The sequence below is a fragment of the Mercurialis annua genome, linkage group LG1-X (genome assembly GCF_937616625.2).
Source record: "Mercurialis annua linkage group LG1-X, ddMerAnnu1.2, whole genome shotgun sequence".
NCBI classification, from domain to species: Eukaryota; Viridiplantae; Streptophyta; class Magnoliopsida; order Malpighiales; family Euphorbiaceae; genus Mercurialis; species Mercurialis annua.
The window spans coordinates 58,770,276-58,794,621 of NC_065570.1; the positions used below are offsets into that span (position 1 = coordinate 58,770,276).

Below are 24,346 nucleotides of genomic sequence, written 5' to 3' on the forward strand. Positions count from 1 at the left end.
AAGTGATAGAGACGGTTAAAACCGCCCCTACAAATGATAGGGACAGTTAAAACCGTTTGTTTTATGTTTTCTAAATAGTTAAATTTCGATCCTTCTAAATTGGAGTCATGGTTCGACCCCCTGTTTACAGCCCAGTGGCACCAAGATGTGAGTAACTAGTGCTCACGGTCACATTCTCTTACGTCGTTTAGACCAAAACATTTGAGTGTTGTTTTACTGCCTCCATTGTCTTACTAAATGATTAACATTATTAATGAGGAATTTAAAGCAACTATTAGTAGAAATTACCAGGGATGTGGTAGACTGAGTCTACCTAAGAATTTCTCCTGGAGAATGATTCAAAGAAAACAAAAACGCGTGCAATTTGATTGGCAAATGGGCACGTGTAGAACGGTCAATGGCGCCAACCAAGCAATACTAAAACTTACCCAAACCACTGCGGCTGGCGCGTACATCACAGTCTTCAACTCTCCGCGGTAAAATCACACACCAAAAGCAAAGAAATAAACAAATTAACAGATCTCTGCAGACACACCTCATCTCCCCCATTTCCATTTCTCTGTTCTTCACTCTCACAGTTCAAAAATCTTCATATTTAGCGACGAGTTCTTTTTTCTTTCTTTTCATTTTTCGCAAAACTAATCAATCAATCAGTTTTATCTTCCGCTATAGATTTCACACTCGCCGGCCAAAATCTCTCACTCCAGTCTCCGTCCGATGATTCATTACTAATCCTAGGGTTACAACCACCGGAAAATTCTGATTCGATCATGTAATTTTTTTTCTCAGCTTCAATCAATGGCATCAATTCGTCGAACACTGTCGCCAGCCTACCATGACCGTACATACCAAAACGGCGCCGCATCAGCAGCTGCTAACTCTCCACTATCAATCTCTTCTCCATCTTCTCAAAAAAATTTCACTAACAACTCAACTAATAGTTATTCAACTTTAGTTCTCCGAAAATTTCTCGCCTCGATTTTCCTACAAAGACGTCACCGTTTTCGCAGATCTTTGTACCACTGCTTTTTTTTCTTTCTCTTAGGGTTGTTTATAGGTTTCTTCACAAACAGCCACGTGGATAACACAAACGATAACGTTAGCGTTAACGATTTTTCATTCGAGATCAAACCGCCTCACGTCAATGTTCAGCTAGACGACGGAGATAATCGCAGCATTAAGCACGACGAGTTTGGCGTCAGTTTGAACTTCATTAACGCTAATCAAAACTCCGTCAGTCCGATGAAGCAACTGATCGTGATTACACCGACGTATAACAGGGCAATGCAGGGTTACTTTTTGAATAGATTAGGGCAGTTACTGAAGCTAGTGAAGCCTCCTTTGTTATGGATTGTTGTCGAAATGAAAACTGCGTCGTTTGAGACGGCGGATGTGTTGAGGAAAACGGGGGTTATGTATAGGCATTTGGTGTGTGATAAGAATTTGACCAATGTTAAGGATAGAGGGGTTTATCAGAGGAATACAGCGTTAGAGCACATAGAAAGGCATAAGCTGGATGGGATTGTTTATTTTGCTGACGATGATAATGTCTATTCCATTGAGTTGTTCGAAAGCTTGCGAGAAATTAGGTAATTTCCGAGATCAATTTCATTATTTCTGTTGAAATATGCATATGTTCGAGTGTTGCTTTTTAAAATTCCATGATTTTATTGTTGTTACGTTGCTATGTTTGATTAGTGGCTTTATTTGGGTGTTTTTGCATAATGGAGTTTATAAGCATGGTTGAAAATGATATAGAATAATAATTTAGAAGACATTGAGTGAGTTGTTAATTTCTTTGATTTTGAAGGTAGTTACTTGGTAGAGAAATGTAATGTAGTAGTAGGTCTGTACTGCTTGCTGAAATGTGGTGTGTTTTGGTTATACATCTGTAGTTGTGGAAGTATTTTTGATGCTTCAAAAATGAACGGTTGACTTTGATTATGTGCACCAAATGACTGGCAATGTGTATGATAGGATGCATGATTTCATTAGATGTCTTTTGCTATGAGGTAGTAGTTATTTCAGAGGGTTGCTTGCTTTTGTTTCTCTCTAATTTACTTCTCTGCTTGTTTTAATCTGGATTGTAGTTGTTCCTATGCGAGAAACATGGCAATCCGATATTCTAAGAGCCTTTTTATGTTCTTCATGGGAAGAATTATAGGAGAAAAGCAACTGAATACTGTAAATATATATAGTTGGACTTGTAGAGATGTCACATTTTTTGTTAGCAGATTTCATATTCCCCATTGGTTTTGCATGGGAGATTTTGCTCTTATCATTTGTCTGAACATCATCAAAAAGGAGCCTTTATGCTTCTCAATCGACACTCAATTATTGTTGGCTTCAGTTATTTCTTCTTTATGTTTCCCTAGATAATTCCTGATATTGCTATGTTTAATTTTGGTATAGCCGATTCGGCACTTGGCCTGTTGCTATGCTTGCACAAAGTAAAAACAAAGCAATTTTGGAAGGTCCAGTATGCAATGGAACTCAGGTAATTGGATGGCACACAAATGAAAAAAGTAAAAGACTTCGAAGGTTTCATGTCGATATGTCAGGATTTGCTTTCAACAGCACTATTTTGTGGGATCCAAAGCGATGGCAGTGCCCCTATTTGAATCCAATTCGACAGTTAGACACTGTGAAGGAGGGTTTCCAAGTATGCATCATACTCATTTTAGGGTGTCCTTTCTTAAGAATTTAACTTTATGTAATTGTCGGTCATACACACTGATATTACATTTTGTCACAGGAGACCACGTTCATAGAGCAAGTGGTGGAAGATGAAAGTCAAATGGAAGGTATTTCTCCTGGATGTTCAAGGGTGCTGAATTGGCACCTTCATTTGGATGTCCATGGTCTTGTTTATCCAAGAGGCTGGCTGTTTCAGAAGAACCTTGATGTCAATCTCCCAATTTGATGATGGAGTCGTCCAAATTACAGTTTTGATGATAAAATTTCTACACAGGTTAGGTTTCAAAATACTGGATTTCTTTTTTTATAGTTTTGATGATTTGAGGTTTCAACCTTATGTCTTAAGGAAAATATGGAACACGTATTTCATGGATGCATAATCTGAACTTTTCGAAAGAACAAGTAAATACAAATTATTGGTTCTAGAAATGGCAGTTATATCTTTTATCTGTTTGTATTACCCTATACTTTTATTAGTACAAATGTTAACATTTTGTGCAAAAGTTTACCAACTCTCTTTCTCTATTAACAGTTACATTCCCTCGCTTCATGGGTGGCTGCTGTCCGTATTCAAGCATAATTTTGCTTCATTTGGTGCTATCTGCTGTAAGCAAGCCAGCATTGGAAAATGTCCAGCAGCATTCGACAAAGAAACAAAAGATTTTCATTTTTAATTGCGTAGTTCTCCTTCCACGATATTCTTTCAACAAAACAAAGTCTTGTTTTTGCTATAGATCTTTGTTTTGAGGACTGCGATGGGTGTAATTAGCTTTAGGTGCTGGCTATTCTACCTAAGCCCCAAAAATGAAGGGTGTTTTGTTCTGTGCAAGTAGATGTTTGCTGTCATTCTTTCATTTGTATTGCTGAGTCTAGATCTCGTCCCATCAAGAAACTGTTACTTGTTGAGCAATGTTTTGAAATTCCTACTTGATATTTTTTTTCCCTTCTCAATTTATATGGCAGAGTTATATTTTCTGATATTTGTAATTGGATGGTTGTGCATACCTTTATGTGGATGATTGTATTAACCCTTCAGTCTACAAATCTGTTAATGGTAGTGCACACTTCAAATTTGTTTTTTAAAAATTAGGATGTGATTATAAACTTAGCATATTATCTATTAGGCAAAAATACTTAAAAACCCCCACCTTTGACTTTGTTTTCAATTGCACCACCACGTAGAAGAATTTTCAATTACACCCTATTTGGAGTTTTTAGTTTTTGTCTGTACCCCAATTGACTAAAATGACCTCTTTTTATTTAGAAAAAAATTTAAATTAATCCTTCATATACTAATTTATTTGTTTTTTTCAAATGAAAAAAATAATGATACAATCCCTCTATTTAGTTGGTTTTAATAATTTTATCATTAAATTAATTAAATTATCATTTTTTTTTATTTTGGGATACAGATGAAAACTGAAAACCCTAAATAGGGTGCAATTGAGAATTCTCCTAGGTGGTGGTGGAATTGAAAAAAAGTTCAAAGGTGGGGGAGTTTTTAGTATTTTGGCCTATCTATTAAATGACATCTTTCCAACATATTCTTTACTCAATATCCAGAACAAATTTGCCAACTTATGCAAGGGCAGTGCTCTCTACCCCAACTAACTGCACCTTTCATGAAACATGCCTGTTTAAGGGTACAACTGAATATCAAAATTTCAAGAGATTAATTACACCAAGAAATTGGAACAAGAATGGAAATGTTTTTACAGTTACAATACACTATTAGGGCTCCACGAAAAGGGAGGGGTCGCATTCTTTAAGGCGTTTTCTTTGCCCAAAGGGCAACTCCAACTGCTGAATCCACTCCACTTCAACTCGTATGCACTTTGAGCCGTCACTTGCAAGACAATTATCCATCTTAAGCCTTTGCAAAAGCTGCAAAATCGAGTTCCCCTTTCTGGCAATGGAACCATTTGATGAAGATCAACATCTGGAATGGTCTTCTACAATGCCCTGCTATACAATTTGTCAGATTCTTATTCTTATTCCCGTTAATTATGCTCCATGAATTGAGGAACTTCTGTCAGAAGTATGTAAGGTCGCAACATGTGGCTCTTGTGTTTGCAAATCATTGACAAGACCAAGAACTGCTAGAGTTGATCTGCAAGATATTTTGCAACAAATTAGCACCTAAAATAGAGTGCCCCTTCACATAAGTATCACCGGCTTTAAAATAGGAAACCAAATTTAAAAAACAAACAAAAATAATCCTCGAGCACAAAGTGACATTTGAAATGACAGAAAAAAATAAATTATTCCAGCTACACAAGTTATATTTCTAATCCGTGTGGAATTAACCATGGAGTTATTCTTATGGGACATAAAGAATAGGGTTAATTACAAATTAATACACGAACTTTACCCTGATTTGTAATTACAACACGAAGTTTAAAATTTGCCAATCACCACACCAACTTTCATTTTTTGGCAAATTGGTACACCAAACTAGAAAAACACTAACGTGGACATTGTAATATATAGCCACGTGGTGTTGCATGATTGGTCAGTGTACCAATTTGCCAAAAAAATGAAAGTTGTGTGATAATTTCCAAATTTCAAAGTTCGTGTTGTAATTGCAAATTAGGGTAAAGTTCGTATATTAATTTGCCATTAACCCTAGAGAATAAATGATTTTCACGTTATCTCTTGGGAGGAAATCTAGTAGACCAGCTCCACACAAAAATTACCTAGGTAGTGAAGTTCTGATACTTGGTTGGTTTGCATAAGCAGCTAATGGGCCTCTGAGATTAGCGTGCTTGCTCATAGCACTTCCAAGTTGTGGCGGGGGTAACTGCAAGAAGAAATTAAGAAAAATTGGCAATATACAGGTTAAGAGATAATTTACAAGAGGAAGTTCTCCAAGACATCCCATGTAATACCTGTAGTAAAACATTGAAAGAATGGGGCCTAGTTTGAGATGCACATTTTAGAAACCCAACCCACAATTTTGGCATTTTCCAAACCTGAATGCCAAATAAGCACAACAAATAAGTGGTTTTATACACAAAATAGAGCAAATTTGACAAGATATTTTTTCTAAGATTTTGAAAGGATAAAAGTTCTATTTAGGGCCAGATTACCTGTCTAGTCACCAGTTTGGATAGTATCTCCATAACAAAATCAACCTGGTGAAGAAATTATTATCATGATGTTGTTTGCTTTCTCACATCATTCCACACTTTTCAGATAGTAATAAATATTGTAAACCTCACATACCCACAAACAATTATGACGCAAAAAAAGAAAAAGCGTATTAAAGAAAACTTTTCAACTATGAAACATGCGCTAGAGTTGTCAAAAATATAATGGATCATGCAGAAAACAACATGCCCGGTCAATAGGTGTTATCTAAAAGTGAAATTTTGCAGCCTCTACCTGAAACTCACAGCTGACAATAGCATATCTATGGATGTAACTAAAATATTGGAACTTTATACAACCTGCTATAAAGCATAAAGCACCTGGATTTTATTAGGTCTTTATTGCCATCAGATGGTGGGACATTTTTTTATGAACTTTAAATATTGATGCCACAATGCACTAAGGCGATGCCAAACACAATAATAAATATATAAATAATTACAAGGTAGATGAAATGTCTCCATTAGCTAAAAAATGAATATGATTTGTAATGAATTCTAACATTGACTTAATAAAATTACCAGCGTAGGAAATGCATCGATTGCCTGAATCACTGTTCTCATAAAGAGTAGAGGTAAAGGAGTTTGATCAACCTAAAAACGTAAACAGTTACTAAAAGTATCGAAATAAAATTCCATTACACACCAGAAAATTATCATGATTTACATACCATCTGATTTAGGGCCTTCGCTAAAACTTGCTGCGTGAATACTGTCCGTTGCTCAAAACAAGCTGAGCAAGCATCTGTTATCTGAAACATCAAAAAGAAAACCGCAAACATTACTATGGGCACAGAGACGAAGTTAACTGAAAAAACAACCAACTAAAGGCCCAAAAATGAAAAAGAACATATATCTAGTTTAGCAACCCTGACAAGTGATCAGCGTGAATAAACAAAAAGAGACTCTGCAGGGGGGGACAAAGGAGTTCTATATAAAAGAAAAGATAATTACTATCATCCCTTAAATTTAGATCAAAATTCCTATTTTACTCCTGCATTTTCAAAAATTACTATTTGCCCCTGGCAATTTGGGTATTAGAAAACTGAAATAGTAGTTTTTATAAATGCAGGGAAAAAACTGTAATTTTGATATAACCTTAGGGTAATAGTAATTAACCCTTAAAATATCCCCAGAAGTTGTGAATCAGATATGCAAGTGATACAAGTTACTTTATGTCCTGCAAAATATGCCATGAAAAGAGAATCTTTACATGCAAATTGAAAAAAAAGATCTACACAGTTTTCCCTGGCTAACTGTTAGTAACGGGATGACCCTGAGAAAATTTAACTACAAATGATGAAAGAACTGTACGTAATAGTAGGTAACTTTTTGCATGTGCATGGTATGCTGATATCCTTAGAAATGTATTATACTCAGGCTAACCTACCAGCGATGCATCAAATGACTCAAATCCTTTACTTCTTGAAATCATTGTTAAAGAAAACACTGTAAACACAGCTCAGCAAAAATATGGGATAGTCTATGGACAATGATATGGCATAGCAACACAAAAAAAATTCAAAGATCATCAGAGTCTTCAACACAGAAAACTTAGGCTTCCTATCTGAAAAAAAATAACAAATTTAAGGAGCACAAAAGTGCATGCCTTTTTGAGTGCAAGGGCGTCTCTCTCTGGGCTGATATCATGGATGGCAACCAACACTTCTGCAGGAGTTAAAGCTGGACCAGTATTAGCTGAACCCTGCCATTTGCAAGCTATACATTTTTAACAAATTTTTCTCTTTGCTGGACGGGAAAAAAAAAACTTTATAATTGCAAGTACAGCTTAGAGAACAAAGTACAACATTCTAACTTTTGCATGGGACACATTCAAAAGGATAGAAAGATCAACTGAATTATACAATGTTTGTATTCTTTATTAAAATAGTTCAATTAAATTCACGGCAGCAACCATTCTACATAATGCATTCAATAAAGACTTGACAGCTGTATCAATTGGTGATTTGTATCCAACACAAAGGTCAGTAATGTTACACCAGTACCGTATACCATATAGAAATCTGCATCAACCAGCTTATAAGCTTTAAGCGCAAATGTTCTGTTAAATAACTTGTTTATCATTTCTCTTCATCAGAAGGCAAAACATACATGCAAAGAAGTACCCTAGATATACCAGAAGAGTAACATCACCAAAAGGTAAAATTTACCCTCACCAATTGGTTGTACACAAAGAAAAACAAATACATGGTACAACATTCTATGCAAGAAACAATGCACAAATCATTCACAGTTACCTGTAAGATGTGAGCAAGTGCCATCTGGAACTTTTCTATGGGAAGACCAACTAACCGAGGGAAAATAGGCAATACCTGTGACCGTTAAATGATCAAAATCCAAGTTTAGATAACCAGCAGAAATAACTTTCAACAAATGCTAGATTTTTCAACACAAAAAAGTTGCAAGCATACGACTAAAGATTTTTGAACTGCCATGTCCAAGACCTGCTTTAAACTTTTACAAGCGTCTCACTAATGTGGATCCCAAATGGAATAAACTCGATACATAATTGTCAAGATTTGGGAAGGAGGGATAGAACACAAAACATCTATCTATAATAAGCTCCTGCATCACATGCTGATGATATCATTCCCCAATTCTCTAACATGTGGTGTCCAGGTCAAGAGCAGACTTGCAAGTGCAATTGGCTATTTGGTGGTAATACTACATGGAACAAAATGGACTATGACTTGCAAGAACTAATATAGTCTTCCCAAGAATCAATATTGTTTTCCCAAATTTACGAAACTGTCCATAATCAGAATGGGCTTATCAGTAATTTCTGATTTTTGATAAACTAATTTTTTCTTATCACATTGTCATAATGAAAGGTGGAGAAGATGATCCACTGGATTTAAAATTTCATAACGCCCAGAATCATTATTATCTATAGTTTGCTTTGCACGACCAAAAAATTACGGATGCCAGTCACTTTTCCCACTACCAAATGTCACAGCAACTGAAAATTGATTTGAAGAACATAAAAAAACAAAATAGTGATGCTGACCTCATTCTTGGACAGTGAAGATAAAATTGGAATAAGTACAGTAGCATCCTGCAAGATAAAACAATGCCACATTAAGGAGATCATGGCAATTATTGAAAGAAAATTCTTAAAAGGATAAAAAAAGAATACACAGACCTTTAACTTAGTATCATATAAATGTTTAACGGTAGCAATTAGATCACCAGAGGGTGTTGTTTCTTGAGTCAACTTTTGCAGCACCTTCCCAAATAAACAAAATCAAATTCAAAACAAATTCATGAACTGAATATCAGAGTACATAATTTCAAAAACAGTTTGCTTATTCATCATAACAAAGGAAAGGTATATACCAGCATCAAAAGATTTTCACATCCTTCTGGAGGATCAGATATTACATGGAGCAGCTCAGAACAAGCTGACCCTAGGGCCCTTATAAGAATAGGTATATGTCGATGAACAGCCTGCATTCAAAAAGCTAAATCAGAAGTGGGAAATCAAGGATGGATATAGCCATTATAATTTATTATCTCGGCCGCAAAAAAGATGGCGAAAATCAGCTGAGAGAACTGGAACAAAGTTAACAAGAGGCAAAAACTATATCATCTCCAGAGAGAAAACGAAATTACTAAGAGGAGGGTATAACGATACCTAACTACTGATCATATTCTAATACCACACAATATGTCAGTAAGTGAAATCTAAGTGATGTGAATCAATGAACTGTGTGATCCATTGTGCACTTGCAAGTCTGCTCTTTGCCGTAGTCAGCATATCTAAAGATACCAACCCCAAATCCGGATAATCCCCATGTATCAAAGACATAATGAGATAACCTCATGAATGCAGACTCAAGAAAGTGATGTATGATTGAAGTATTTCGTTGGTGCCATTCTGAGAGTAGTTTAACTGATGCATGATTAAAGTTACCACGTGTAATTGTAATTTGTAACAAAACTAACTCAGACAAATCTAAGATTTCAAATATTTGACAACTGGCTTTATGGATAGATATTAAGCATCCACCAAAAATTCTATCAAATATTACAGCTGCAAACAAAAAATTACAATAACTGGACAAATACCTGCTTCACAGATTTTGGAGCACGCCCATACGTATCAAAAACAAGTTGAAGAAGACTGGGTTTCTGATAAGAAAGAAGCTTTGTCAGCATTTTAATAAAAAGTACAGCCAGAAAAATGACATTTCTCATAAATATGAAGCTTTAACAATGCTGAAAATTTAATAAACCTGTGTGCATAAAGCAAAAAATAAAGAAATTATTCGTTGAGCTTCTGACAACGACATTGTTGACATATTTTGGACTGCTGGCTGTGCATTTTGTGTATTATTTTCGCAATTTCCAATATCTGAGGCTTGAGATCCACTGATTGATGTCTCCTGACTTCCCACCTGAAATAATTACCAAAGGGAAAAAGGAGTAGTCAAAAGAAATTATTAGATGAACACTATGTTTCAAGTTTTCATTTTCCAATTCAACCCAAATAGTAGGTGAACGCCTTTTAAAACCACTGATTATTTTCTACAAACAGGTTTTTTAAAAACTGACAGACATGTTTTAACTTAGTGAAGGTATTACTTTTTCCTCCAGTATGTCATGGGTGCAAAAAACAAATGTTAGGTCAAGTTTTAGAGGAATGTGACTCCCATTAAATATTGGTCGAGACTTAATTGAATGTTGTATGTATTTTACTGTAAAGGTGGTGAAGCCTCCCTTTACAACCAGCAGCCAGTATCATATAATACACAACCAAAACTAACGCATCTCATGATCCTCAAATATGCAATTAAGAGATCAAGCATTTGGCACAATGGCCTGGAAAGGAAAGTATGCCAGGAAATTTGCATGATCCATACCTCCGCTTCTCTTTGGTCCGTGGAAACTGACTGTGAAAGCTCTGTATCTGATGCATGCTGATCTACAGCGGACAGCAACATCTTTATTGCAAATTGCTCAATACTTTCTGCTATATAGTTTACTTGATAGAGTTTGTTTGCCACCTGTTCATAACATAGAAAAATAAATACATGAAACATGAAATAAAGCTTTTTCCTAGGTGGAAGAAACTGAAATAACTTTCAAATGAAAAGCCTATCCAACAGTCTGTGAAGGCCATTAGCAAGATTTCAGAGTTTCATAAAGCAAAAGGTATACATACCAGCCGGATAGCTTTTGCTCGAATGTCATCTTGTGAATGAATAGCACACTGCCAACAGGCAACAGGACAGATATAACATCAATAAAACTTGAAATTTATAATACACATACACCCCTAAACAGTATGATATTATTCATGGAGGCTCCTCCAATCTCATTCTTCTTCTTTCATTTCATGTGAGAAAGAAAGGTTAACCGATCTGTGTGAGACTCTCCCATTTTACGATAAACATTAACAGTATTATGCAGGTTTAGAACATAGGCACTGGCGAAAGAGACGGTACACCATGACGCTGGTCTCCCAATTTGAAATTTATAGATCCTTTCACATTTCGCAAGCATAGAAACATAATACAGCAACTATACCTTGTTTGTAAAAGAGAACAATAAAATGGAAGCTTTCCAATATTTTAACCGCTTTCTCAGCTCACAATCTGTATTCGTTCCATGATTTCATTTATTAAACTGAAGATTCCAGTTTACGGTTCTGTCTGGCGTCTCTCTCTCTCAGTGTTAGGTAGGTGAAGCGGACAGAAGGTTGGTGGATTTGTCTAAGTAATAATAATAATAATAATAATACCTTCTTTTAATATAAGTGCAGTCACTATGGAAGCAGCAAAATAACACTTGCGTTTCAGGCAAAAAAAGATAATATCATGATTTATTGTTGCTTTCATCAGTTAAATAACAAGTTCCCTAAAAAAATTAGCATCTATCTACTTTCCCATACATAGAGAGGCTCACAGCTACCTTAATATGAAAATTTCATATATGAGAATCAAAATGTAAAAAATCCTTATCTTTCTAGTGCTATGGAGTGACAGAGTTACCTTCAAGGCTATATCTAAGCATGCTTTGCGATAATTTGGACGACCCAGAATCAAACCCCAGGCAGCACCAAGGCCTTGAGTGACACGCTCACCATCATTAACCTCTTTTCCATGGGGATCCAAAACCACACTACAGCACAGATCATCCAGCAATTTCAAGGCTGACTCTGGCAAAAGTGGAGCTTCACCAAGAAGTCTACTGAAGGACTTATCTGAAGCTGGAAAAGCATCTAATAGAGATTTGGCCTACATTGAAAGAGCCATGAAAATCTAAATCTCAGAGGGAAAATATTACATAGAGCCATCTGAAAGTGTACTTACCACTGCCAACAGGAATTTCTCATAAATGGCAGAAGCATATGAGGAGCTTTTAGGTGAATCAAGAATGATAAGTGAATGCAGATGGTACAAGATATACATTACAAGCTCATGCCCCTGAACAAATGGAAGAAAGAAGTTGGATAACAGAAGCTTGAATTAGAAACTAAACACAATTACTACATCGTTTTGCCTAATGAAAAATTTGTTACTAACAAATTCATAATGTTATTAACCCAAAGAAGTTGCGCAGAAACACTAACTGGAAAGTATATTACTTTCAACCCTGAGCTACAATTGACATGTGAACCCATTTTATTTGCAATAGTAAATATGGGTAAATTTTAAAAAGATCATCATGCGACAATAAATTACAGCACAATTTCAAGCACATGTTAATTTCAAAGAAGTCATCTGGAACCCCAAACACAGAAAATACCTTTTGCTGCCGGTAATCCACAACTATATGCTTCTGTAGCATCACAACAATGTCATCATCGGCATCGATCTGAAATAAATGAAAACAGCATAAATTGCAAATGCAGCAGTAAACAAGTGTCACAAAAAAAAAACCTATAAGATAGTAATTAAAACCTTCAGATTTCAGATATGTTTAAATAACCTATTATGTTTTAGCTACTTGCTGAACAAGAAAACCATAAAACAGTAGATGATTGCACAAGTGTCAAACTGAACCAGAAAGAGAAGTGAAGTTACATGGATTAAACTGGTGAATTCCATATTCAGTGATAGCAATATTTCAAGCTACTGACAGCAATGTGAATCAGACTACATTTATTCTCTATGAAAAGTGGAACAGCCCTAACAAGACTACTTTCTGTCGTCTTCCTCACACAAAAATGAGAAGTGTGGCACCTTAGTCCATTCTAGAAGCTATAATTTCTATTTGATCAGTTTTATTTAGCAGAAAGGACTACAATTTAGTCTGCAACCTCAGCAGAATTAATAATCTTATTTGGGTCTGCGGTTGCTGAGAAATGGCAGACTCTTAGTGATGTTGAACATTCTAGGAATAGCATCCTTCAAGTTCAACTCGGGTGTGGTTGTTCACTTGTTTTTTAGAACCATCTCAGAATATTTACTACCACATACAAAGGCTACGGAAATTAATTTTTCAATTAAATTTTTGAAGAAATTAAGAAAATGCAATAACCAAGAAACAAAAGATACATAACACAAAAACCTTTTTTTCTTACAGAATTTTAATATTGTAATCGATACAGTAAACAAAGCAATTCCCTACTCAATAAAACTGGGGCAGAAGAAAGATAAACTGCTTAAAAACCGCTGAACATCATAGAATGTTATTTTTAAAACGAGTTCAACAATTAAACATTATGCTGCCTCTACCTGCGAAACCAATCGAGCAAGTAATGACATGCGTGTCTGGCTGCAATCAATCCCAGGTAGATGCTTGTATGATTCGATAATTCGTTTGACTGCCAAGTTTCTCACACTTCTTTGCTGTTCCTCAGTAAGTTCAATATATAATGGAAGCTGAGGCAAATCTTGACAGGTTTCTTCAGGAATGGACGAGTTTGAAACAGAAGGAGAATTCTGATCAAGGTCCATCAAAGATGACGTGTCATCCCCATATGTCATTTCAACATCTGACGACTTTAATGCAGCAGAATCCTCATCAACTGTTTGTAAAGGAGAAAGAGCACGGTCTGAAGAAACCTTGACTTCTAATATGGGGACGATTTCCTCAGGTTTACTGAAAACCTCCTCTTTAAAAATTTGTTGATCAATTTCAGGAACCCATGGACATTCTAGAGTCTTATCATCAGTTTCCTTGTTTGACATCAGAAGCACAGGAGGATTCTCAGCAGATGTCACAGCTGGAACTGAAAGAGGCCTAGTTAAAGAAGTTGACACATCAAATTCAGGTTCTGTAGCACCACTATCATCTGCAATAGGCATGGATGGACCTCCAACAGGCGTTGCTGCACGCCGTGGATCAAGGCGGCGAGGATCCTGGAAATATTGACAATAAAATTATCTTAACCTAACGGTAAACAAAAGAAACTAATATAACAATATAATGTATATTTTACCCTTCTTGGATCACGTTTAGAATCAGCAGGCAAATGATTGACCGTGGGTGAATCGGACAGTGATAAACTGTTTGCACTTGCTGCAGCAAAAGGTACTTGTGTAGCAGTGACGGGAGAGACTGAAGTTGTTGAAGCAGATGGCAATACAAATTTTGCAGGAGTGCTCAAAGAGGCAGTTTGATGAGTTACTGGTACACTCCCAAGCCTTGTCAAAGGTGGGAGATTCTTAGGCAAATGCTTCATGTTAGTAATTACAATATCAGCTAACAGATCAGGGTGAATGTTCGAAATTAGAATTTCAAGTGATTCAGCACCTCTCTCTCCTTCAGCAAGCAATGCACCAATCATAGCTATCATTTGTTCTGCAGGGGTCAAATCACCATCTAATAAAGGACCGTTAGAAGATCCATTGACAGATACAGAATCCTCCTCGGGATCAATCACTTGCACTGGCATAATTGATGACATAGCAGGTCCATAGCGAATCCGCTTGGCTGACACCTCGTGGCCATTAGAGAGCTCTTCATGATCTAGAGGCACGGATCTTTTTCTTAACTGATCACTTGAAACTAAAGGTTGGCTTAATGGTTGATCATCCTGGCATATGTTATATTTCATGACAATTAAAACTTCACAAATGAGAGGAACAGATCATAGAGCTAGAATAAATGATTATGATACAGTAATTCAACAAAATATTACCCTGCTGACCCTGATGTCGCGTGAAGAACGCTCATTGCTTTTTATAATTTTATCAACTTGACGAATAACTTGATCAGCAGCATCCCCAGCATTCAAAGAACGTAAAGCTCTAAGCAATCTATCTCTTGACTGAAAAGGGAACCAAACAGAAGTCTAAATCTATTATAGATAAGAGAGCAGGTAAATAACAGCAGTTCTACAGAGCCACTACCAGTGAATAAGCAACGAGCTAAATATTAGTTTGTCATTTCTTATAATAGAGCAGCTGTCCTAAAACAACTGTATTAATGTAACTTTGTATCACCCTGGGTTCTGAGGGACCTTTTCACCTAGAATCAAACTGTTCATTTACTAGGTAAAATAAAAAGGTTAAAAGCACAGGAGAAGGAAGTTAATTTGTGAAAAGATCCTGATAATGGCATATGACTGTCTTCCTATTAAATACTGACAGAACAGCAACAGATAACCTTTTCTTGACATGAATATTTGGCCAGTAAGAATAAGTCAGAGACTGCATAATCTAGAACCATATTAAGCAGCAAATGCCAATTTAATTTGTTTTGCAAACAGAACTCCGATGCAATCATCAATATATAACTATTAGTCAGTATTATGATCTTCCATGCTTCCAGTTGCAGTTTGAAACACCGTAAATGGAATAACAAGTTAGATATAATAATGTCAGCAAAATAATATAAGTCAACAATTTAGCAAATGTAAAATCATGTAACCTCACCTCAAAGATGGTAGGATGTAGACACCGCAAGAATCCCAAAAAGGCAGTTCTCAAGGAATATTGGATGCTAACAGTATGACATCCTCTCATCGTCTCTGAACTTGAATTAAAATCAAGCAGTGCAGAAAAAATGATACCGTAGTGGAGCGGCCTCTTCCTTGCTATAGCCGCAAGACTGTTGAATAGATACATGTCACTAGACTAATTTTTTAAATCAAAAAAGGGATTTGAAAATAATTAAGATGAATCTAAGAGAGAACAGAATGCTAGACCAATAAGACAACAATTATTTTGAGAACTTCATTACTTAGTCATTTGAGTACACAAGGTTGAGCAAAGCCTTAAAATAACATATTTATTCATTTAAAAGAATTTTTTTTACTGGACAAATATATTGGCAAAGACAAGAATGAAAAGACAAATTATTGATGAGGTCTGAGCAAAGCATAACAATGTTAAGGGAAACACATATATAGGCAAAATGGAGAGGCACAGTTTATTCTGAACCTCTCATTCATTCTGCAAGTTCTTGGACCATCTTGACATGGATTTTCTGTAACACGAGCTTGACCAAGATATTATGCAATGTAAACAACAAACTGAATGAATGAGACTGCAATCATCTGAAAGTCCATAAATAGCAAATACTTTTAAATTGGGTCCTAATTTGCCACACAATTGTTTATAACCATGAATAAAAATCCTCTACTAAAACCTCATACCCATGATTTAACAATCAACATCACAAAATAGCATCATTCAACAATATTTACTCAAGTCAAGTTCCATTGAGAGCAATAAGATCCTGTAGTTTTTCATATGTGAAGCAAAAGTTTAGGTCCATGACATCTTAGGCTAAAGAAGATTTGTGATTATGAAATGAAAGCAAAAACAAAAAGATGTAAATTTATGCACTATTTTCAGTAGTTTCTAATGTAATCTTTGCTGATATGATACAACCAACTAGCAACATGTTAATATCCATCAATAAAATAGCAAAGAAACAAACTGCTTTTAACGCAAGGCCTTGTCAAGCCCAAACCTATTAAAAGCAATAAAATGTATAAACATGACATAAAAACCAGAGCACAAAAAATGACTTGACTCTCAAAATCAAGAAGCGTATTCGCTGAAATTGCCTTCATACTGGAAGTGAAACCAATGAATGAACTAGCTTAGTTCCCCAGCCACCAAGTTCCCTGAAATCTCAAGAAAGGGGCAGCGAAAATACATGCTCTTTATACATTGCTGTATCTTGATTCACAGCTAGAGCAAACATATTGTATCCATCTTGCCAACTCTAGAGACTCTTACCACCCAATACACCATTGCTTAGCTACTTAAAAGCAAAAATCAAAGGCATCATTCCAAGTGGTATGAAGATTGCAGAACCATGCTTCAGCAACAAAAGCTCCCACCGGATTCTGCAATTCAACTTCTTAAAGAGACAGAACAGAACTCACTGATATTGCCTTTGTGTGACCGCAAATAGCTTTCTAATTTCACAAGAAGATGAAATCTTAGGGAAAAGAGCACATCAGAAAGATTCATGGAATGATTTACAGAAACCTTTTGCAATTCCTTTCTTCCCGTGATCACTAACTTCTCTTCTATCAAGAAAATTTACTTCTATATATAAAACACGGACAGAGGAAAAAATTGAGTTGTAAGCTTAATATTCTAGTCAGAATAGATTGAAATTCTAAAAAATCCACTCTAAATTAATAGGTACAAATCCCAACACATCATCTTCCTGACAAATAGTTAAAACTTTTGCAGCTGAACCTCTAAAAACCAAAAGGCCAGACAGATACAAAACTCAGACCAAGTTCAATGTTCTGTTTCTTTTAAAGATTATCAGGGTTGTCATGCAACCTATAAATAGATAGACAAAACCACAATGTATCAGTTGCTATATGCAGCCAAGACAGGACCTTTCCGCTAATTTCATATAACAAATAAGGAACATAAAAAATAAAACTAGTTCTCCTGATAAATTTACAGGTCAGAAACAACATTCTTGATGCTCGAGACTTATCTACCAATAAATAGATTTAGAAAGCAAATGAAATAATCAAACAATGTCAAAGACGCTAACAGAAACTGGATATAGAACATGTCTGTCAAACAGCAAACAATATGAATGCCAACATTATCATAAGCATGTAAAACTCTAGGAACAGTCCTCAAAACTAGCCAAACTCTATCAGCACAGTAGTATTTAATCCTGGTAACGATTCCATCGGTGAAAGGTGAAGGTTAAAATACCTAACCAAATTTTTCAGTTTAGAGTTTAAGGTTACAACAATATTAATAGGTTCATCTGCTAGTGAACAAGGCAAAAGTTATGACCATAAGAGTTAAAAACAGGAGTCCAACATACATTTGAAGGACATAGCAAATCAACACCAACCAGTGAAAGCAGCGTTCTGGCAAACTATAATCATTCAGCTTTCAAATCAAGACAACCTTAACATATTTCTGACACTTCAAAAAAAGATTAACAAAACCATCCACCTAAAATGATGAGAGTAACAGTGAGCATAAGGGTTATTCCAATTCATGCAGAACATATATCTAATCCAACTTCCACAATTATTAGCAGTCTAGCAAATCTAAGTTACTGGTCATCTTTTTATCACCTAATGCACATAAACAGATGGCAAGAATAAAACACCATTCGGTCAATTTCTTGGATTGTAATTGAAAACATTAGTTCCATACTTATCTTAAATTCAGGTAAATACTATCATAATCAGATAATACACCAGATAAAAAAAATTCCTGAGAGCTTAACACATATCCCTAGGTTAGCAATTCGAATAGCTTCACCGACTGCATATCTTCAATTTTTTTCATGCGTAAACGAATTTAGGTTGATAGTTAATATAGAGTTTAAATCAAAATTCAACTAGCATCCTTACTTTTTTGAAATATGTATTGCCCTGTTAACAACACATCCAAACATACATATTTTCTTCAAACTTTAACATATAAAATAGGATTCAGATTCTCAACTTCAAGATTAACAAAACATAAATACACATACGTTCTGCATATTCAGGTATACTACATGCCAACTTAATTACCATATGCAAACCAACAATGTGCAAGCAACAATATGCCAACCAAGGGGCTAATGAACAGGAAAGCACAAACAGTTAAAAAACAATAGAAGTAATAAGTATAATTCAACGAACATCAGGAAATAAGAATTTGAAAAGAGTGGAAAATAACAATCAACTGTTTAGAAAAATTCAATGACTTGAAAGGTTTTGACCATGCAAAAGTTTTCAACAAATGCCCTCCACTCAATGCATATCAGGTGAAAACCAGTCTTTAGAGACATTTTCAATAGAAGCATTAAAATCTAAAATCATTGATCATCTAACAACATTAAAAGGAAAAGACAGCTTATTTTAATGCTTGACGTATGGGAGAAAAACATTGCCAAAAGTTGGAAGCTGTTCTGAGTGAGCAATATCGTCTGCGTGATAGGGTTTGACAATACAACCCTGATTCATATGAAAGCACTGTTTCTATGAACACCAGAGCACATAACTTTATTAGGCTTAGTTAACAATTTTTATATTTGCAGCTGATATTCAAACAAAGTAGAGCCAGTAAGCATCAGGCTGACATATTTTTGCTCATAAAAAAGCAGCATATCTAAAAAGATAATACTTCACAAAGATAATGCAGACATTTAAACAAGCCAGACGAGCCGTATAGCAGGTAATTCCAGTTAAAAATATTTTGATTATTCAAGGTATTAAATGTGCATCAACAGTAACAGAAGAATAATACATTTCCAATTTGGTAATTGTCAGCTGTATGTGCATACAGATCTCAAACTGAAGTAATATAAATGGCCCCTTAACAGTTTACAATTCATAAACTGTGTTGCTTGACAACCCAGTCTCTCTCACCATCTGGGATGACTATTATACCATCAGTTAACCATTCCTATAATTGGCCAATTATTCTGCAAAGTATCCACACAATGTGAACATTGTCTATCCCTGTAACTCCAATTATCTGAACCACCAGTGCAGCTGTATCCAAGCCCAGTAACTCCTCATAACAGAGCTGGTCAGCATGCTGCAATGATACCAGAAACAAGCAGTTGAACTTGTACTACAACCTGCTTCCAAGCTTCAGTTATCCCCTCCAAAAAATTCAAGACAGTATAACCGAAGGTAAAATGCAGTTTACTCCCTATATAAATATATAGAAAATTTTAAAGCCTTCATTAGCAGGAAGATGCTTAAAAAATGAGTGACAGGTAAAGATTTTTTATATGAATCCTCCACAGGAAAGCAATCACTTAATCAGAAAATAGTATATTTGGACCATTTAGACATTTGCACATATTATTCAAATCAGAACATATCCAAAGTTCATCAAAATAAAAAATGACCTAGAGATTTGTGAAGCTCCAAAATCCAACAAAATAATTAAAGCTCTAATAAAGTGAGCACATGTGTAAATCATCTGCGTACTTTACAGCAGATGCAATTAATGGAAACCAAAATAAGAACTCAGGTTGAGTAGATGACTAGACGTAATAATATTTAGAACAGATAGAGAAACACAACACAAACTAGCCAAAGCTCCAACTCCACAAAAAGGATTCAGAACCAAGCAAGAGACTGGCATGGCCTTTATAGAATCAAATAGGTATGTTCAAGCACGTTGAGGAATATTTAGTTTCACATTGCATCATTCCAAATTTCTGTTCCTATTTTAGCACCATAATTTAATAACCAACTTCTAAGTCTATAATCATAGTTAATATCCCATAATTTTCCGAGAAGATTAATAAAGTAATTAAGAAACATTGAAATAGGGTAAAAAGAAAGTGCTTTCTATTACTCAGATGGTATGGACCGAGAAGTAACTTGCACAATACATAAATGCAAACATGATAGATAGATTAGCAGTTTGTGAAACCTCACCAATTTACAACTGCAATTATCAATGGACCAGGAAGACTGCCAGGCGACTGCAGAAAATTCAACAGAACACCAAGAGTCTTGTCTGCATCTGACATGAGTGCAACTGAATCCAGAAAAGGATGTCCATCATGCAGCCATGAGATGTTAAATAACCGCCTACTTCCTGGGATACATAGAGCCAAACAGGTATAGCAATAACATGATTAAAAATAAAAACACAAGTGAAAGTCCAAAAGGACTTGGACAAGAAATGTCCCTGTCAAAATATCCGGTGAAAGTAATTTAAACTCTTTAAGGAACAGATTGTAATACCTTCTGCAACAAATTTGTCAGAATCATTGACGTCGGTGGTAAAAAGCAATACAAATGTTTCCAAAAATTTAAGCGACAGCAACTTTGTCCCAACAAAACCAGGCTACAGAAGAATTTTAAGAAAAGATAAAAGAAAACTACATTAGCAAAATTATTCAAAGGTTGAACAAAAAATGCAAATAAGAGACACGTATACTATAACTCAATAAAACTTTTAATAAAACAGTACTAAACATCCTTGACCCAAAAGACTCATGTATCAAAAGTCAATATGAAATTTTTCAGCAACAGAGCCAGCCAGTCTGACAATTAAATGTTTGATAAGGCTAAACGAGATTTTCAAAGTAGAAAAGCAAATTGAATATACCTGAACTGCGATTGAAAATACAGCATCCTTGAACTTAAGCATCCATATCCAGAGTTCTTCGAGCCATCGTTCCACCTTACCATGCCGGTGAAACTAAGGTTTTCAGGATATAACAATAAAATTAGTGAGAGAAGTTCAAAAAAATTGCAAGTTTGCCAATGACGAAACGAAGGAGGTGTGGAGGAGAAAATAACAAGAAAACTCAAGCAAAATAAATAAAGCAAGGCTATATCACAACATTTATCTAAAGTAAGCCCAGATAAATCAACAGCAATTTAATTAAAACACTAAGGTTATGTTTGGTTCATGGAATGGAATAGGATGAAATAGAATAGCTATTCTATAAGAAATGAAATAGCCATTCTTTATTTTCTAAGAGGAGTACTTATTCCACAAAATCATGGAATAACCATTCCATGAACCAAAGTAAAAAAATAGTCATTCTATACGGAATAACTATTTCATTCCGCACCTATTCCATGAACCAAACATAGCGTAAGAACAAAATCAAAGCACAGGAAACATTTAGTAACATTACAGGGTGAGATAGGGGAGATAAAAGGCACCTGCAATGCCAATTCCTCTAGAACAGCACAAAATAAATGTGTGCCACAAACAATAGATTGCCTAGCAATGACGGTAACATTATCTCTTAAAAATGCCAATAAGACAGGTACAAGTAAAGTGCAGTGTTCCATTGCTTTCAAACTGATTTCTTCAATAATCCTGTCAACCAAAATAAAATTAAACTAAAGATACGCCTGGCAAATGAAGAAACAATAATCATTAAAAAAAACATAAGGGATGTAGCTTTTGTAAAGAAGATTAAGTTCATAATGCTTCATAAGCTTCATAAAGTTGCTATGTAACACGAAAATCAAGAAACTTAATGCAGAGTTAAAAAAAGCATTGACCACAATAATTCCTAAAATCCCTAAACCTAAAAACCAGACTCAAAATCACAAAAATAACTAACCAAAATCTACTAAACAGAACAAAAACTAACCCTAAATTGACAGCTAAAAACACACAATAAATTAGGGTTTAGAAGTACTGACTCGAGGAGCATTTTTCTAACAAGACTCTCAGGAGAAAACTGGAGTTCAACCACGTAAGGGATAAGCTCGGCAGCAAAAGACGGCTCCGCCGATAATATAATGTCTTTGGCCTGCTTTAACGAAGACAGCTTCACTGCTAAATCGCCATGGGCATTTACCGCCGTGAGGAGAGAGAGCGCTTGGTCCCTCGAGGCCATTGTGAATTGGCTCGATTAGACAAAGTAACGGGAGTGTATTTTTTAGGGTTTTGAAGAAGTGTGGTGGTGTTTTATCAGAATCGGTATCGGCATGAGTATGGGATTAAAAGAAGCGGGACTTGTATTGCTAACTTCTTGATTTTTAATGTGATGATGAAATAGTAGTGATGATGAACCTGAGTAAATCGATTTTGGGTTTTAGCTTCGAGATGAACCAAGCAAATGCCGGCTAATTTTCACTGACAATCCCTGAATTATCTTATTTCTCTCATTATATCATTATGATTCCAAAACTTTAATTTATAACCATAATAATTATCGGACAGTACTTCTTTTTTAGTCTTTTTTGCTGTTGACAGTTTAATCCTTTCACTTATTTTTTGTCAGTCAACTAAGTCAAATGATATAATTAATAAAATTTAATTTTAAAATTTGTTTTTATATAAATAAATGTATGAGATTTGATAATTTAATAAATATAAATAATTAATATTTTAAAAAATTAATTATATAAAATTTAGTTTTTAAACAGTTTTTTAGTTTTAAAACGTAACAAAAATAAAATAATTAAAATATAATAAAAGTAAAAGAAATAAATTGAACTTGTTAAGTCATTAGATCTTATAAACTATAATTTTTATTTTTATTTATATCAAAAAAAGCTTGAGGATTGAACTGTAGTTTTATTTTATCAGTTAGGTCTTTGACTTTTATTTACTAAAATAAAATTACTTTACACAATTTGATTTTTATTACAGTTTAAAAGAGTTGTATGGATTTAAAATGAGAGTTTTATAATCGAAGATAGATTTAAATCGAAGGTTGAATATATTTAATTATTTTATCACAAATTACAAATTTAATTGATCAAATTGTCATAACTTTCTTAAAATATACATTTGCCATTTTGATTAGAGATTTTATCTTTTAAAAAAATTATACATTGAAATTCTAAAATAAAATAAAGTATGATTTTTGTGAAATTTAGGACGAATGAAGTACTTTTTTTATTTTTTTGAAGAAGTTTTTCTTTCTCTCCTTCAAATAAAATCGAAATTAGTTTTAATTTTTGTGAACTTCATCTTAATTTGCCTAAAATTTGTACACATTTTTGTGAAAATTATAAAATAAAGTTTGATTATTTATTTTATTTCAAAGTAATCATAGAAAATAAAAATGATGGCACAATCTATAACTTCATCACAAACTTTAATTTTAAATAATGTAAGTATGACCTTGTATTTTCTATAAGGCCTAATAAAAAAATCCAATTTATAATGTTTTTACATTCATACTCTGACCTAAAAAAAGTTTGATCATACCTTATTTTAGGTTTTCATGTTTCAGCTCTACCCCGATTAAGGATACAATTGACGATTTAAATAATTTAAGAATAAAAACGTTAATAACAACTAAATAGAAGGGGTGTACCATATTTTTTCTTATTTACAAAAATACAAACAAGTTTTTTCAGATTTAAAGATATTCAAATAAATTCTAATAATTAATTATTTTTAATATTTTATTAAAAAGTTAATAATTTTAAAAACATTACCGACCTACTACCATACTCCTTCAATTTACGAACCTGCCACTGATTTTTTTTTAAAAAAAAATAATTTTTTTTTTCGATTCTTGTGCTCCTCTTTCATGGAAGGAGGGAACAGATTTGTGCTCCTTCCTTCCACTCGAGCTCCTTCATCGAACAGAGAATCGGAAAAAAATTAAAAATATAAATAGATTTTGTTTTATGTAAATTT

General features: G+C 34.5%; 2 protein-coding genes across 2 annotated transcripts; one reads left to right on the forward strand and one right to left on the reverse strand.

Moving 5' to 3' along the window:
* The first annotated feature begins 468 nt into the window (after nucleotides 1–468).
* On the forward strand, nucleotides 469–3,677 carry LOC126664902 (probable beta-1,4-xylosyltransferase IRX9H). Its single transcript, XM_050357518.2, has 4 exons — nucleotides 469–1,589; nucleotides 2,413–2,662; nucleotides 2,756–2,971; nucleotides 3,230–3,677. Exons 1-3 carry the CDS (start codon nucleotides 799–801, stop codon nucleotides 2,921–2,923), a joined length of 1,209 nt encoding a protein of 402 aa, XP_050213475.1. The 5' UTR covers nucleotides 469–798; the 3' UTR covers nucleotides 2,924–2,971; nucleotides 3,230–3,677.
* A 553-nt stretch (nucleotides 3,678–4,230) lies between these two features.
* Nucleotides 4,231–22,848, reverse strand: LOC126664901 (uncharacterized). The gene is made up of 27 exons (XM_050357517.2): nucleotides 22,390–22,848; nucleotides 21,898–22,057; nucleotides 21,332–21,424; nucleotides 20,965–21,067; nucleotides 20,653–20,815; nucleotides 15,695–15,869; nucleotides 14,959–15,087; nucleotides 14,257–14,853; nucleotides 13,550–14,176; nucleotides 12,618–12,686; nucleotides 12,182–12,295; nucleotides 11,861–12,106; nucleotides 11,032–11,079; nucleotides 10,730–10,873; nucleotides 10,103–10,264; nucleotides 9,936–9,998; nucleotides 9,204–9,314; nucleotides 9,010–9,093; nucleotides 8,875–8,922; nucleotides 8,105–8,179; nucleotides 7,456–7,551; nucleotides 6,518–6,598; nucleotides 6,369–6,440; nucleotides 5,787–5,831; nucleotides 5,586–5,669; nucleotides 5,394–5,497; nucleotides 4,231–4,807 (listed from the first exon to the last, which is right to left on the reverse strand). Exons 1-27 carry the CDS (start codon nucleotides 22,584–22,586, stop codon nucleotides 4,702–4,704), a joined length of 3,996 nt encoding a protein of 1,331 aa, XP_050213474.1. The 5' UTR covers nucleotides 22,587–22,848; the 3' UTR covers nucleotides 4,231–4,701.
* Between the last annotated feature and the right edge of the window lie 1,498 nt (nucleotides 22,849–24,346).

Excerpts from the sequence above, each read along its gene's own strand:
- LOC126664902 (XM_050357518.2), top strand. The coding sequence starts at position 799 with ATGGCATCAATTCGTCGAACACTGTCGCCAGCCTACCATGACCGTACA. Across the intron at positions 1,590-2,412 it reads GAAAGCTTGCGAGAAATTAG|CCGATTCGGCACTTGGCCTG; the intron begins GTAATTTCCGAG and ends ATTTTGGTATAG. Across the intron at positions 2,663-2,755 it reads CTGTGAAGGAGGGTTTCCAA|GAGACCACGTTCATAGAGCA; the intron begins GTATGCATCATA and ends ATTTTGTCACAG.
- LOC126664901 (XM_050357517.2), bottom strand. The coding sequence starts at position 22,586 with ATGGCCTCGAGGGACCAAGCGCTCTCTCTCCTCACGGCGGTAAATGCC. Across the intron at positions 6,599-7,455 it reads ACGCCCTTGCACTCAAAAAG|ATAACAGATGCTTGCTCAGC; the intron begins GCATGCACTTTT and ends TTGATGTTTCAG. Across the intron at positions 5,832-6,368 it reads TCGATGCATTTCCTACGCTG|GTTGATTTTGTTATGGAGAT; the intron begins GTAATTTTATTA and ends TTTCTTCACCAG.